The following is a 16,133-nucleotide window of genomic DNA, read 5'->3' as shown; positions in this document are numbered from 1 at the left end:
TGGACACATTTTAACAACCTGCAGAAAACATGAAAGCTAGACCAGTTTGGACATGATACTAGGTTGTTGAATTATTGAATACCCAACTAATAGTAGAGGGAAAGTGTTACCTTTTATTTTCATCATTATTTCTATTCTTAACATGCTCCTTAACTGGAGGCCCAGCTCTTCTACAAGGTGGCCCGATGTGTGCAATTTTTTTAATATCAGGTTAATGATGAGATTTTGGACGTGGCATTTTTTTTTGCTCTAATAGCTTGAATTGTTAAGCACCAACGCATATAAAACCTCCCATTAAGAGGAGTGAACTTTAATTTTTGTTTTATCTATTATACTCTTGACACAGTCAAATTGGTTGGAGCCAACCAAAACAGTATAAATTATGAAGTTGTTGCCCTTTATTGTGAATTATTGGGGCTGGACTTAATAAGAATTCCCTAATTTCAATGGAAATGGACAGTTCTGAAAGATTAAAAAGGTAAATGTGTTTGGTGCTTTTTTTTTTTTTGGTGGTAATTTTCCTCTGAAGTAGCTCATGATAAGATCTAACGGACAAGGAGTTTTCTAACACTTTCTGTAGGGATACCTTTTCACTGGCCAGTTATTTAATAAACACGCAGAAAGGCAATTTTGTGCTTTTTGGTGGATAAAATTAAGATAGGAATGACTGAATCTAATGAGTCGTGAACTAGTTTAGTGCTAGTATTGGTGGTCAAACATTTCGAAAAAAAAAAGAAGTGAAAAATCAGTGCTCATGTATTAATTATGTCAATTTTGACATATTATGCTGGGAATTGCACTAATTAATTTTCTTTTGACATGATTGCTGATAACCTTAATTATTAAATGGATCTGATATCTCAGTTATTCTATTTTTTTGTTTGCGGGGTTAGCAACTGGTTATACTTGCTTTCGTAATGTTGAATTAACTTGGTTGACGACATTTCTGTATGCAAAACTAAATCATAAATACCATTGTGTAGGAAAAATTCTTGAACTTACCATAGAAATAAAACTTCACAAAAATGCTGATGTAATTTCAGCTTACTTTGCCGTTTTGTGCTATTTGATGTTTTTTGACCTTTGTTATGCATGTTCATTGTAATATTTTGCAGTTAGTGAAACAGGCAATTCTGCCTCGAGTTCATGGTTTGGCTCTTAAAACAACAGTTGCAGCGGTATGTGTCTTTGCTTACCCTTCCTTTTTCTATTCTTTCTTCTTGCTCAAGGATAGGTGTTTAACCTTCTGAAATTTAAAATGTTTGTTCTTTTTAATCTTCTAGAACATTTGAAATTTATTTGAGATTCACTTCCAAAAGCACTATTAGATGTGAGAGTTAGGGGACCCTTTATATTTTTAGTGTGGGTGCATGTGTACTACCCCTATGGCAGGATCATAAGGCATCATGTGGTGCAATGATACTTCATGACCTGTCACTTCCTCTCAACTAACAGTAGCCCACTTATAACCACCCTTGATAACCTCTCAACACAAAAGGGGAAAAAAAAAAAAAAAGAGAGAGAATGCACCCAGCTCTCCTCATGAACTGGGCTCTGCAATTCGCACAAAGTTGTCATACCCCGTATATGCACCTCTGAATTTGGAACAAACTCCCCAGATAGTCAAACAAGGCATTGCCCACCAAATCAATGTGATTTGAAACTATAGAAATATAGAAAGATTACAGGTGAGTTATGCAACAGCCACAAAAAGCCCAGAGGATATGAAGGACCTTATGACTGCATGTCCTCTGATAAAACATGCTTGCTGCGAATGAGATTCCACCTTGACAATGGAGAGCCATGAAAAGTAAATCACCTGCCAAAACTTCCTTACTGAGACTGGAAGGTCTGCTCTGGCCAGAAGAAAGAGTGGGAAAAGAGAAACCTTCAGTAAAGGGCAGATTGGAAGAGCCACCAGAATCTCCCAACTTGATTACCACCCCAGAAGTAGGCATGGACTTCCTTAAATCTACATTGGCTGAAAACACACCGTCCTTGCTGGACGAGATTTTTGGTTTTACCTGATAGGTTATGACCTAGTACGCATGGAATTGGATGACAACATTGAAGAAATATAGGGCCTGTTTACTTGTGGAGAATGTTTTCTGTTTTTCATCTCTAGTTTTCATCTCTGTTTCCATGTTTCCATTTCCACATAAAATAAAAAAAGCATTCATTTCTATTAAATATGAAATCAATTTTGAACTTCAGGATATGAGAGAATGTGTTCAAAATCATGCAGAAGAAGAGATGTAGAGATCAATGACAAAGGGAGAGGTGAATGGTCAAGACGGCCTGATGAAGAGAGGAGTTGTCACTGTCGCAGTGCTAGAGGGAGGTGTGGTGGTGCTAGTCGAGGGATGAGGACGGTAAAAGGAGAGGAAGAGGGCAGCGGGGAAGAGTGTGCCGGTTGTGCTCGTTGTTGCAGTGGCAAGGATGAGGATGGCAAGAGAAAAGGTTGGTTGTGCTTGCTATCGGAGTGGCAGAGGGTGGTGGGGAAGAGGAGAGGAAGGTGTGGTGAGTGGGTGGGTGCGAATGAAACACTAGGAAAAAGAGAAGCAAAGGGGAAAAAATTGTTATTGACAGGATTCGAAGTGAGGCTCGAATTAGAAAAGCGTGTTTTCCCTAGAGGACGTCTTTAAGATGTTTTTTAAAGTCTAGTACAATTTTAGACAACAGAAAATTTGTTTTCTACTCTCCAATTCAGAAAAAAAACTGTTTTGAACACAGTTTTTAATTTTCTGTCTATAGAGATATTTTCTGGGAAACTACTCTAGTTTTCCACAAGTAAGTAGGCCCTTAATGATGAAGATCATAAAAAATATTTCGGAAAACAATATTTTAGGTGTAAAAGTAGAAATTAATATTGTTTTATTAATTTTTTTTTATTTTAATTTGTTTCCTAGTTTCTTTTATGTCCTAGAATCCAAATTAGATTAGGATTACCGTTATATCAAGGAATCCTAGTTAGAAAGGAATTCTTGTTAGAATAGGTTTATATCTATTACTTGTCTATAAATAATCCTTCCAAGGAAGTATTGAAGGATAGATTTTGATGAATAATATTGGACATTGATATTGATTTTGAGTAATCGAGTTTACTCTTATTTCTTCTAGTTTGGGTTTTGCATCAATTGGTATTGGAGCCACTATTCCTGAATTGTTTTTGGGGATTTTCTAAAATTTTTTCTGGAAAATTTTAGAAAACTCACCAAGCTTCCCAAGCCCTTACCCACCATTGAAGATTTAGTGCAAACCCTAGCCACAGGAGCCATCACCAATTGGTATCCTTTGCAGAGCCTTGCTGGAGAAGTTGGAAACCCTAGCCTCCCCTTGCCGCAAACCCTAGCAGTGTCGCAAGCTTCAATCACCGAATGCGTCAGTGTTGGGATCCTCAACCAGTGGTGTCGAAATCCTCAAGCGACAACATCGGAACCCTCTTTCGACCTGTTCGCAGCAAGTCAGCGAACGTGACAGGATTGAGTTGACAGCGAAGGATTTGCTGGAACTGGCCTCATGATAGCAGTAAATGGCACCGAATCATCTGTCATCCGATCTGCATGCCCACACTAGTCGCTGATCGCCACTATCACTGCGCCTCAGCACCAACATGAGTCAAGCTGGATCTTGTCGGAAACTGCCGCATCTTCACTGCTTCCTCTTGCTGCTGAACTGTAACTTTACCTACCCAATTTCTCAACCGAACCTGAACCCGATTTGAATATCCACTACTTGAACCAACCCGTTCAACAGCAAAATCCCAAAAACCTACAACCCAATTACGCCTTCACCCGTTTCCTAACTTGTACCCTGTTCCCAAAGCCATCAACCCATGAACCTTATCCAAACCCAATACACATACCTGTAGGCTTCATTCCTTTTACACCGTCAACCAAACCTTCGTCTTGCTTTGGTTAAAGGTATATTCTTTCCTTTGAAAATCTGATTAATATTTATCTATTAGGTATCTTTAGTAAATTATTTTAGGTCCATTTAATATTCTTTTATCATGAAAAAATAAAAAGGAATGAAACTCGAGAAAAAAAATTCCTTACCATATTTGTTGCATCTCGAGCATTATTTTTTTGTTATTGATATTGTCATTTAATTTAAGTTTCTTAGTCCTATTTGTGCATCGTAGTAGGTTTCTAGTCTACATTTAAGTTGCAATTTGAGTCTTGTCAGTATTTGCTTAATTTACTGTATCCCTCATTGGCCTTCTTCGTTGTACTATTCGTTTCCTTTCCCTTGGCCCCAACAAACATGAACAACCTTCCTTTACTACATCGACCGATCTTCATTCATTACAAAACTCAGTAAAATCCATTGAAACCCGAACGACTAATCTCGATAGTCTTTCAAATATGGTGGGAAGCCTTTCAAATACAGTAGGAACCCTTATCGAGTAGATGGCACAAGTCCTTGAAATACTAGGTAAGCGAAAGATAGGAGATGATTTTGTAGAGTCCCTCCATTCTACCGGGTCTATACATGGTGCACTCAACACCTTGGGAATACATATTGCTTCCAATAAGATTTCTCATTCACATAAAACATTAGATAGGCATGCATGTCCTACTGATGAGGATCTTGATTTGGTTGAACAAGTTAACATTGTGAGATGTGTATTGAATGAGAGCGTCCATGATGATGAATGGAAATGTACCAATATTTTTCAGACATGCATTAGGGGTGGTGTGAGAACTTGCATACTAGTTTTTGATGGGGGTGGTACTATGAACGTGGTTTCTAAGTCTGCAATTACTCGACTCAACTTTAAAGTGGAACCACATCCAAAACCATTTAAAGTTGCATGGGTGAATAACACAACCTTGCTAATCACTAAGAGATGCCTTGTACCTATTCAATTGGGTGATTACAAGGATGAGATTTTTTGTGATGTTTTACTTGTGGATGTTGGCCATATCCTTTTAGGTTGTCCTTAGCTTTATGACATGAATGTAGTTCATTATGGGTGAGAAAATACCAATGTCTTCAAGTATAAGGGTAAGAAACTCACATTCATCCCTACTAATCCTTTTAGTAGAGAGAGGCACTAGGACCAAGCCCAAGCAAATACCACCAGTCTCTAGTAAAAGGCATGTTGGAGATTAGGAGCACAATAGGATCGGTTCTTGCCAATTCTCACCCTCAGCACACCCGATTGCAATGCAATTGGACAGAAATATAATTAGAAATAAAACAGACAGAAGAACACAAAATATAAAGCTGTAAAGGAACAAACACACCGCACAAGAAGACCAGGAATTATACTGGTTCAGGCCAATATTTGGCCCTACATCCATTCGCCCAAGGCACACAACAATTCTCTAAAAATCGGCTAATCAAATGTAGTACACAGTCCCAACAATCCCTCTTTCTAGCGCTCCCAAATACAAACTTCCCAAGAGATTACAAAAAGATCATTCTAAGAACAATTCTCACAATCTTTCTCTCTTTTACACTACACTCAAGTGCTCAAGGAATTCTCAATGATTAGAATGATTGGATGCTCGAGACTGGCACCTCTCCCCTCTATTTATAGAGGTTTGGGATGCTAGTTATTAGGGATTATTTTAGACCTATGCAAAAGTCTAAAATGCCCCTTGTAATGTATATAGGAAAAACATCCTACACTACTTAGTCTCTCGGGCAAACTCCTTCACGGGACTGCATGCATCCTCTATTTTAGATGCAATCGACTCTATGCAAAACTCTAACAAGGAACATTCATTTGATAGATCCTAAGGTATTTGAAAAAGACTATCAAGAAAGTGCATATGAGTTAGCTCTCATAGCTAAGGAGTCCCCTAGGAAAAATTCCTTTGAGATTGTTCATGGTTACTCCCTTCGCACCCTTATTGATCTTGTACCCTTACCCCCAGAAGCCCAAATTTTTGACCCTACTGAAAATTTTGCACAACATATCCATGAATTATATGCTGAGATTAGAGGCAAAATTGTAATGAGCAATGTTAATTATAAACTTGCTGTTGATGTATATTGTAGGGCTCGGGATTTTAACGAAGGTGACTATGTCATGATTCGTATTCACCCTGAGTGCTTCCCTAAACATTCCTTCAAGAAACTACATGCTCGAGCTAGTGGCCCCTTTCCTATCATTTGAAAACTTGGACTTAATGCCCATTTACTCGACTTACCTAATAATATGAATATTAGTCCTATTTTCAATGTGGAAGATTTAACTCCTTATCGAGGCATATTTGAGCCTTCTCTCTTGCCTACTAGTGTTCCTGCAGATCACCAGGTACCTTGTATGCCACGTATATAGCAACAAAGGGATGTGATTGATGTTGTGTTTGACGATGAGATTGTGGCTTCTTCTCGAGGTGGTGGTTATCGTTGTTTTTTTGTCAAATGGAAAGATCGACTAGATTTCGATGACACTTGGATTGCTGAAGAGAATTTTTGAGTCTTAGATCCTGAGTTCTTAGAATGGTATTTATAGTCCAACTAGTTTGACCCGTATTCTTTTCTACCCGGGCAAAATGATGAAGATCATAAAGATAAATATTTTGGGAAACAATATTTTAGGCGTAAAAGTAGAAATTAATATTGTTTTTTTAATTTCTTTATTTTAATTTTTTTGGCTAGTTTCTTTAAATTCTTTTATGCCCTAGAGTCCTAATTTGATTAGGATTACCTTTATATGAAGGAATCCTAGTTAGAAAGGAGTTCTTGTTAGAATAGGTTTATATCTATTACTTATCTATAAATAATGCTTCCAAGGAAGTATTGAAGAACAAATTTTGATGAATAATATTGAATATTGATATTGATTTTGAGTAATTGGGATTACTCTTGTTTCTTTTGGTTTGGGTTCTGCATCACTTAAGTTCTTTGTTTGTGTTGACATTAATGGTGATCTTTCTATTTCACGAAATTAGGGCTGGGATTCTAGGAGTGAATGCTTTCTTTCAGTTTTAGCTTTTAGACCTTTATAGGGGTGAACCTGCTATTTTGTTCTTTAGCTTATTATTATTTAGTAGCAGTCAAGTAGCCTCTTATGTCTAGAGAGAAGTTTATGGGATATAGCTACGTCTCACTAATACCATAATGTTTGTGCTGGTTGGGGGGGGGGGGGGGGGGGGTTGGTTGTGGAGTTTACTGGTGTTTGTGCTGTCTGCCTGCATTTTTCATTTTTTTTTTCTAATAATTTTCTTGTGCTGCAAAAGTATATCGTATGTAGCTCACAACCCCTATAAATTAAAGTTTTTGGTGAAATTCTTGTGGTTGTCATTCTCTGCAAAAATTCTTCTTTAGTGTTTGGTGACTTAAGTTTATTTTGTTGGCAGGTGAGAGTTAATGCATTGTTATGTTTGAGTGATATGATTCAAATGCTTGATAAGCACTCTGTTTTAGATATCTTGCAAACAATACAACGTTGCACTGCTGTTGATCACTCTGCACCAACTCTTATGTGCACCCTTGGTGTTGCAAACTCTATTTTCAAGCAGGTAATAGATTCTACAGATGAACTTTGCCTTCTGCGCCTGACTGCCTAATACATTGAATAATTTTGGTGGAATGATAACTATGTAATATTTTCAATAATTTTGCTGTTGGACAAATACTTATGTTTGTTTTGTTTTGATGTCCTTTGCTCAGTACGGACTAGAATTTACTGCAGAGCATGTCCTTCCATTGCTTACGCCACTTCTAATTGCTCAACAATTGAATGTTCAGCAGTTTGCGAAGTATATGCTATTTGTTAAGGATGTCCTTAGGTATCTCCCCTCCCCTCCCTTACACACATACATGAACTCTATTCATCTGCCTGAAGGGAAGTTGCTCCTTTATTGTTTGTAATGATAAAATGATGTGTAAAATATGTTCTTTCGTTTTGGTGCACCATACAGGAAAATAGAAGAAAAACGAGGAGTGACAGTGACAGACACTGGATTTCCAGAGGTAAGACCAACTCCTGCTGTTGTTGCGCATCAGTCTGAAGCTAGGCAGAAAGCTATTATGACTACTACATCTACTTCAAGCAAGAACCCTTCATGGGATGAAGATTGGGTTACCACCAGAAAGGAACCTCCTGTGGGCACCCAATCATTTACACCAAATAGTTCATTAACTCAGCCAGCCATGCCTAATCATCCAAATCAAGTTGCTTCAACAAACTTGCAATCCTCATCGTCTGCTGTATCTAGCCAGCAAATGACGTCATGTCCCCCAGTTGATGTCGAGTGGCCTCCTCGAGCTTCTGGAGTTGCACCTCAACTGGGAGATGTGAAGCAAAACGAAAATGCGGGAGCCTCTGCAAGTTTTGATGATATAGATCCTTTTGCTAACTGGCCGCCACGGAGCAATGGCTCTTCAAGTTCTTTATCCTCTAATAATGGAACAGTCGGATCATCTGCGAACAAATATGGATCTATTTTGGATACAAGTATCCCAAATGGTCTAAATTTCCAGTCCGCCAGTAGCAGTAGTTGGCCTTTCGATACACAAAATTCTATTGAGCCATTGAGGCAAAATCAAGCGAATCCAATATTGAGTACTGGCAATTCTGACAGCACAGCGGTCATCCAGAACTCCATTGGGTTCTTGAAACAAAATCAAGGTAATTCAGCTATGAGTATGAACGCCGCTAAGAAGACAACGGATCTTGGATCCATATTTGCTTCTAACAAGAATGAGCAGGCTGCCCCTAGACTTGCTCCACCCCCACCAACTGCTGTGGGTAGAGGCAGGGGAAGAGGGAGGGGACAAGGACAACCTGGGGCTGCTTCAGCAAAGCGGTCAGGCCAGGCCAAATCAGCTGCCGAGCAGCCACCCCTTCTGGATTTGCTGTAGTTGCAGTCATTTGTTGATTGAAGTCTCGAAATGATAAATGTGGAGATTTTGGGTTAGCTGTACCGCATGGCCAAAAACAGTTGCCTGAGCTAAAATGAGATGGAGATGGCCAGTGCTAAGAGTCATTGATGGTTGTGGCTCTCTGTCTCTGGTATGTAAGATTTGTTGTGGGGATATGGTTTGTTATGTTTTGCATGTATTATAGTATGCCATACTCAACAAGTTCTTTGCTTAAGTTCTTGGTTTTTTGGTTTTTTTTTTTTTTTTTAAACTTTTTCTTTATTATTTTTGAAAATGAGAAAGATCACCAGAAGTCATTGTATTCTTTAGAACAGTTCACTCCCACAAACGGGTGTGAGAAATAAGAATTCGAGATGAAGTGGCAGGACCTCTCAATATGTTAGCCATCTCAGAGCAGTTTGCCTGCTTATAGGATATGGAGAATAATGTAGAAACAATCAACACGTGCCACACAACTGCTTGCATTCTTCAGTCTTTAGTTTGATCCCTCACATAGCTGATCACTTTGGACTGATGGTTTGAACCCTAGTACCATACTAAATTGTGTAGTTAACCGTTTTTCATTTTACATTTATTTTTACTTTTTGTTATTCTCTTGTGCCACTGTTTCTCTGTGAAAACATGGTCAAAACATCTGTACAAGTAAAATTATCCTCCAATTTGAAGAGGAGCATAATGGAACATTTTTAAGTTGAAATGCAAGATTATTTGGTTTGGTCTTATGGTGGTGTGGTATCCATATGTTATGTGGATTGAGTTTGAAGAACCCCTTTTTTTTGCAGAGAAATCTTTTACATTGGAATAGTCTTAAAACCACTTGAAGATCCAAATTCTGGAAATTGTTATTTGCATCATTATGCAGGGACTTGTTGGAACTAGACTTGTTTGGTTTTAACCTTTCTCAAATGCAAGTGATTCACATTTCTTTGGATGTTGACTGCAAGCAATCGTCTTGATTATTCAACAAATTGGTTTCTTAGAATGTGAGAGCCAACGATTCTCCTTTGATTGTTCTATGCCTTTTGTATTGGGAAAAAAAATAAAATTGTAATTTAGTAAAAAGAAAAAAGATTATCAGGTTGTTTGAAGTGTCTTTTATGTGCGTATATGCCAGCCTACTCGAATGGAGGTGTGGTATGGAGTTTAAAGGTAATCCATCAATAACTTTTCTGCTTTTAATTGTTTTTATAGATAAAATCATTCTTATATTTCAATTGTATGTTTGATATTAAGAATCATGTTTACTAGTACTTTAATACTATTATGTAATATATAGTCATGGCCATGAATCTCAATTTTTGGAGATTTAAAATTTTAAAGTTTAAAATTGTTTGGTGTGGATGATGATTGATATAATGAAAGGTTTATGCATGGTAAATCATTCCAGATAATTTTTGTAAAGCTTGCACTTTGTTTTGTTTTTTTGGGCTAAGTTATAAGCTTGCAGTTTTATAAAAAAAATTATTGAATATTATAAATATATGACTATTATATTGCTTGCGAGCTTGGGGGTTGTAAGGTTTTGACACCCACCCTCTCTCAATTTGTCCTTGTTGGACAAATTTTATGTCGTCGATTACAAATATTAAGATTATGGTGTAGTGTATATGCCTCTACACTTAAAAAAAGAAAATGTTTATGCCCCTGTGAATCTTTAAAAACTTGTTATTTTCTTGCTTCTGTTGATTACTTCTAGCCAAAATAAAAAAATAATAAAATTGAGTTATTATTTCAAACAAAAATCTAAAGTAATTTTCAGTCAAAAAATAATATAAAGTAATTGCTTTTTAAGAAGGGTTTTGTAGAAAACTAGAATGAGTAAATTTGAGGGTCAAAATATTAAATATTGAGTAAAAATAAAAATACATTTATTTAATTTATTAATTTTGATACATATTAAAATAGATTCTTATACATCATACGTCATAATATTATAGAATTGTTAAAAGAACACAACTAATATAAATATAATAAGAGTCAAGTTAAAATTAAAAGATATGATTGATGAGTTGTGAATTGAAACTATCTCATCTCATGTTCATCCAACAAAAATAAAAACACATTTCTCATGTTTATCTAACAAAAAAGAGAAACTATCTCGTGTTCTATTTAACTTTTGAACATGGAACCATCAAAAGTGTGCCTGATTTTATTTTTAAAGCAAGTCACATTTGTTGAATGCAAGAATGTGCTCTCTCATGTTCATCCAAAAACCATGTTCTATATAACTTTTGAACATGTAACCCATCAAAAGTGGGCCTAATTTTCCCTTTAAAACAATCACACTTGTTGCGCACAAGAATGTAGGCCAGGGTGTTGGGGCTTGCAACTAGCACAACATAACCCATCCATAGGCCATGCCCAGCATGCATGATCCGTAAGTCTTAACAGGCATGGCTGGTGGGATCATAAATAAAATTATTTTTTGAAATGTATAATTATAAATATATATATGTATATATATAGAGGTATAATTTAACACATATATTATCACTTGTCACTTGTCAGCATTTTGAGATGATAAAAATAATTTGAAGTATTAGTTTTAATAGAAGAAATTGTAATACGTAAATGGAAAATCATTTACATATATATATCTTTTTCCTCTCCACCCTCAAGCTTGCCGGGAGCGAGACCTTTTTCCCACTGGCCTGTCTGATGCATAGAAAATCATTCTCTACACAAATTTGTATATATGCTTTTTTTAAATCAAAGCTATATATATGCATACATCTTTCTATGCTGTTTTAAGGTTCAGTACCAATTTTCTTTATAAGCGACCGGAGAGAGACCTCAAGATGTAGATATAAGTGGCTACGAAAATGTTCTCTTGTCAGTAATATATTACTTAAATATATATAATAGCTTTGTGAATATATGTGTGGTTCGTGTTTCTCTTAGCTCAAGTAACACTTCCTGTATAATTTTCCTATCATTGAAGGGGGGATGGATAGGTATGCAAAGTGGTTATAAAAGCAAGTAACCCTTTTGATGTAACTTCCACAGATTTTCTGGGAAAGCCAAAGGCGGCTGGATAACTGTAAAAAATTAAATTATCTGCAGATTCATCAGTTCATTGATAATTAATTGAGAAGATAAAGAAAAAGAAGAAGAAGCTAGCTACTGAATGATGGCGATAGATGGATATGGATTGATGGATTGGCATCAATGAACCAAGCAAAGCATCTTCCTTGCGTAAATTGTTAAGTTGTTGGGTATATTACGTACGTAATTAAGCCACAGCCAAAACTCTTTTGAAATTGAAGCAATGTTCATACATCTGAAAATGAGTGAATATATATATATATATATATACATATAATACAATATGGTGGGGGCATTGGCAAGGAACTGATTCTGATCATTTTCCTTGCATTAATTAGCTAGGTTAATGAAAGTCTGAACTGGTTACATAACTCAATAAATGAATACTTTTTCGGAAAGAAGACGAAGTTTTATTGATTAAAAAGGCAAAAGATCACAAGCCAAACTAACACTCTATATTACAGGGCCTCAAAAAACAGATGAACATGCTTAACTGAAAGAAAATTTAGACATCACTGGATCAAGCTTATACGTTAAGGATCTCGCATCCATCAGATGGGTTCCTTTATTCTTTATTGCGGATGAGGATCAGTCTAACCATCCGCTTGGCTCAAGGGATGTGTTTCCCTCTTCATGGTCGTAATCAGCGAGACAAGCTGGCCCTCTGATTGGACTGTCTGGAAATGACTCCTTTGGTAGAGGCATCTTCTGATAGAATTATTTGGTAGCCATCATGATATGGTTCCATTCCTGGTACCATGAGTTGCCAAACTAGGCTCCCGCCGATTGTTCCTCCGTACTTAGTTAAGTGGTCAATGGTCTTATACGTCGCGTCCATGTATGAGTCCCTTTTCTTAATATTATATCCTGGATTTTTACTGGATTTGCCAAATTCTGCTAAAACCATTGGCTTTTTTAGTAGTCTTCTGGAGTCTGCCCAATGACTTATCATCCATTTTTTCATAAAAGCCATTTGCGACTTATCATCTTGCCCCGACAACCTATGTGCAACAAAATAAATAAATCAATTACCTAGTTGGTAGTAACATTGACTGACAAGTTTACATGCATTATTACATAATTTACTTACCATATATCAGGATTGGCATGCATGGTTGGAAAATCTATACCCTTAACAAGATTATTAGGTAATGAAATCAATGCCCACTTGACATAATTTACTTACCATATATCTGGATAGGCGTGTATGGTCGCAAAATCTATGCCCTTAACAAGATTGTTAGTGATGAAATCAGTGCCCACTTGATAACCAGGATTGATATGCTTCCTATTAGGTGTGGAGTCCCCATAAAAGCCTTCCATGCCGACTTCCAGCAAATGTTTGCTGTCAATAGATTTCACGAGAGCTGCCATCCCCTTGACCCAACGCTGCCATTTTGTGCATGCAAATACACATATAAAATTAGCAAGACAAACCTGCACTATGGAAGTCAATATTCAAGCATGCATAGCTAGATCAAATAACTTTATAGGTCTAACTTTGCTTCTCACATTAACTGTCCTTCCGGAGTAATCACTGTTGCATCGCGGCTCATTTATGAGTTCCCATGCCATAATGGTTGGATCATCCTTATAAACAATTCTTGTTATGGTGTTGAACCTAGTTATGATGCTCTGCACAAAAGAAAAAAAAAAAAAGCCCAATTATTCATTAGAACAAGCAATTTGCCAGCAAATTAACTTCTATACAAACATAAATGCATGACTAGGCCCAGACAATTTTTGTTGTTGTCTGAATTACGTACCTTCACATGTTTCTTGTAATATCTTTTTAGAATTGGATGCTTGTAAAAATCATCTTCGTTATTTATTTGGATTCCTGCATTTTGAGCCCATTGAGCATATTGTCTTCGCCCTCCAAAGTCATTGAAATTATTGACAAAACTCAAGATCAATCGAATCCCATGCTTTTGGGCCTCAGATATCACAAAGTCAAGTGCCTATAAGAACATCCTTTAATTAGTAATCCACGAGAGGCAACTAATTAATACATTAAAATTCTCTAGTCATGTGCTACTAGAATATTGAATGTGATGCATAAATAATTATATATATATATATATATAAAATAATGGTCAAATTAAGCAATAAATAATTTGTTAAACCTGAAAAACACGTTCATCATAAACACCAGGTGATATCTGCAGAGCTCGATCTCCACCATCACTGAAAGCCCAAGTTCGACATACAGTGAGACCAGCAGCGGCAGCCTCACGAAACACTTGTGTAACTTTGCCCCTTTCCGTGGGCTGAGCTGCAACATGCATCATCCAGTAGGCATTGAACCCATTAAAGTAAAAAGGTGACCCGTTGAGCATAAAATTGGTTCCGTTGGTTCCAATGAACCCTCCATTATTCGTCGGGACTGACCTAGCTTCACAAACTAGGGCAAGGAGGAGGACATTGATCGCAATGGACCCCAAACTGCAGTTGAGTTTGCGAAGTACACTGGCCATACTGCTTTGGAAGAAGACTTTGAAAAGTACCCAAGGAATGGTTCAGGTAATTAATATGGATTTTGAATTTGGACGGCTCACTATTTATAAGGGATGGAACATGAGAAAATTCACTATAAATAGAAAAAACTTGTAAGTGATATAGATGCAGTAGTAAGGTTAATCTTAATTAGGAATGATAAGCTCAAAAAAAGCAAAAAAAAGGAAGAAAGAAAGATATTCAGGTCTTGGCGGGTTTGCTAAATTTAGCAAGAGATTTGAAATGTCTCACACTACTTTGTGTTGTGAAAGAATGCCTCGGCAGCTGATAAGCTGCTGAAACAGGTTCAAATAGATAGCTTTCAAAGCTATCTCTTAGCTGGTTTGTTAGAGAAAATTTAGCAGATAAGGATTAATTTAAAACTCCTAAAGTTTAGCCTATGTTTTTGAATTATTTGATTAGTCTTAGCTGCAGTTTGTTTTGATAATTATCTCCTATAGTTGAGGAAGTATTTGAATAGATTGTTAGATAAGGATGACTTGTGTATTTAAACAATCTTTTGAACTCAATAAGTGAGGAAATCTTATTCCGTTCCATGCTTTTAAGTTTCAGCTGAAATTCCTCTATCTTTTCCTTCTTCTTTGCTATCTGTTCTGCTATCTGTTCTTAGCTCAATTATTTACAAAACCAACAAATTGGTATCAGAGCTAATATTCTTGAGGAGCCTGTGAGATTGAAAGAGAGTTTGATACTATCAAGCTATTTTTCATTAGTTTTTCCTGTTCAGTCTAATCATCATGCAATCCGAAGCACCATTCACTGCTATAGCATCGCCGGTGTTTCAAGGAACAAACTATCAGATTTGGGCTGTTAGGATGGAGGCTTTTCTAGATGCAAATGATCTTTGGGAGGTGGTTGAGGAAGATTACGAAGTTCCTCCATTACCGGACAATCCTACAGTTGCACAACTTAGGAATCACAAGGAGAAAAAGCAGAGGAAATCAAAGGCAAAGTCATGCCTATTCTCTGCTGTTTCCCCAGCAGTCTTCACAAGAATCATGACTCTAAAGACAGCAAAAGAAATCTGGGATTTTCTCAAGAAGGAGTATGAAGGAGATGAGAAGATCAAAGGGATGCAGATGCTGAATTTAATCAGAGACTTTGAGCTGCAACGAATGAAGGAATCAGAGGCCATTCAAGAGTATTCTGATAGACTTCTAGAGATTGCAAACAAAGTGAGATTACTGGGAGGAGAATTTGCAGACACAAGGCTTGTCCAAAAGTTACTGGTTTCAGTCCCTGAAAGGTTTGAGACAACAATTTCAGCCTTAGAAAATACAAAGGATCTGTCAAAGTTAACCTTAGCAGAACTCTTGAGTGCTTTTCAAGCACAAGAGCAAAGAAGATCTATGAGGAAGGAAGGAACTATAGAGGGAGCATTGTATGTAAAGTCTCAACAAAAGCAAAGTGACAAAGGAAAGAAGCACTGGAAGAAAGAAGTTGAAGCAGATAATGGGAAAGCAAGTAGTAGTGGGAAGAAAGAGTATCCTCCATGCCAACACTGTGGAAAGAAGGGTCATCCGCCATATAGATGTTGGAAATGGCCGGATGTGCAGTGCCACAAGTGTAAACAATTGGGGCATATTGCAAAGTTTTGCAAGAATAAGTCTCAACAAGTTGTAGAAGCAAAGGTAGCAGACCAACAACAAGAGGAGCAACTATTTGTTGCAGCAGGTTTTGCAACAAAAAGTTCGGATGAAAGTTGGTTGGTTGATAGTGCTTGT

The 16,133-nt window shown here is 37.0% G+C and overlaps 2 protein-coding genes across 2 annotated transcripts in view; one reads left to right on the top strand and one right to left on the bottom strand.

The window, feature by feature from the left end:
* Nucleotides 1-9,569, top strand: part of LOC127799315 (SCY1-like protein 2 A) — a 29,861-nt gene extending 20,292 nt beyond the window's left edge. The window contains exons 11-14 of the mRNA XM_052333235.1: nt 1,116-1,178; nt 7,320-7,481; nt 7,633-7,751; nt 7,884-9,569. Of these exons, the coding sequence (XP_052189195.1) occupies nt 1,116-1,178; nt 7,320-7,481; nt 7,633-7,751; nt 7,884-8,826 (1,287 nt within the window). The 3' untranslated portion in view covers nt 8,827-9,569. The remainder of the gene's footprint in view (nt 1-1,115; nt 1,179-7,319; nt 7,482-7,632; nt 7,752-7,883) is intronic.
* Nucleotides 9,570-12,535: 2,966 nt separating this feature from the next.
* LOC127799222 (mannan endo-1,4-beta-mannosidase 5-like) lies at nt 12,536-14,369 on the bottom strand. Its single transcript, XM_052333042.1, has 5 exons — nt 14,019-14,369; nt 13,659-13,853; nt 13,405-13,527; nt 13,079-13,281; nt 12,536-12,893 (listed from the first exon to the last, which is right to left on the bottom strand). The coding sequence occupies exons 1-5, from the start codon at nt 14,367-14,369 to the stop codon at nt 12,536-12,538; spliced, it is 1,230 nt and encodes a 409-aa protein (XP_052189002.1).
* Between the last annotated feature and the right edge of the window lie 1,764 nt (nt 14,370-16,133).

This window comes from Diospyros lotus, chromosome 4 (genome assembly GCF_014633365.1).
Source record: "Diospyros lotus cultivar Yz01 chromosome 4, ASM1463336v1, whole genome shotgun sequence".
NCBI classification, from domain to species: domain Eukaryota; kingdom Viridiplantae; phylum Streptophyta; class Magnoliopsida; order Ericales; family Ebenaceae; genus Diospyros; species Diospyros lotus.
This window is presented reverse-complemented; position numbering and strand designations above follow the sequence as displayed.

Bases quoted from the DNA above. Each gene is read 5' to 3' on its own strand.
- LOC127799222 (XM_052333042.1), bottom strand. From the start codon at position 14,369: ATGGCCAGTGTACTTCGCAAACTCAACTGCAGTTTGGGGTCCATTGCG. The intron at 13,854-14,018 runs GTTTAACAAATT...ATGTTCTTATAG, and splicing joins ATGATGAACGTGTTTTTCAG to GCACTTGACTTTGTGATATC. The intron at 12,894-13,078 runs GTAAGTAAATTA...TGTTGCACATAG, and splicing joins CACGCCTATCCAGATATATG to GTTGTCGGGGCAAGATGATA.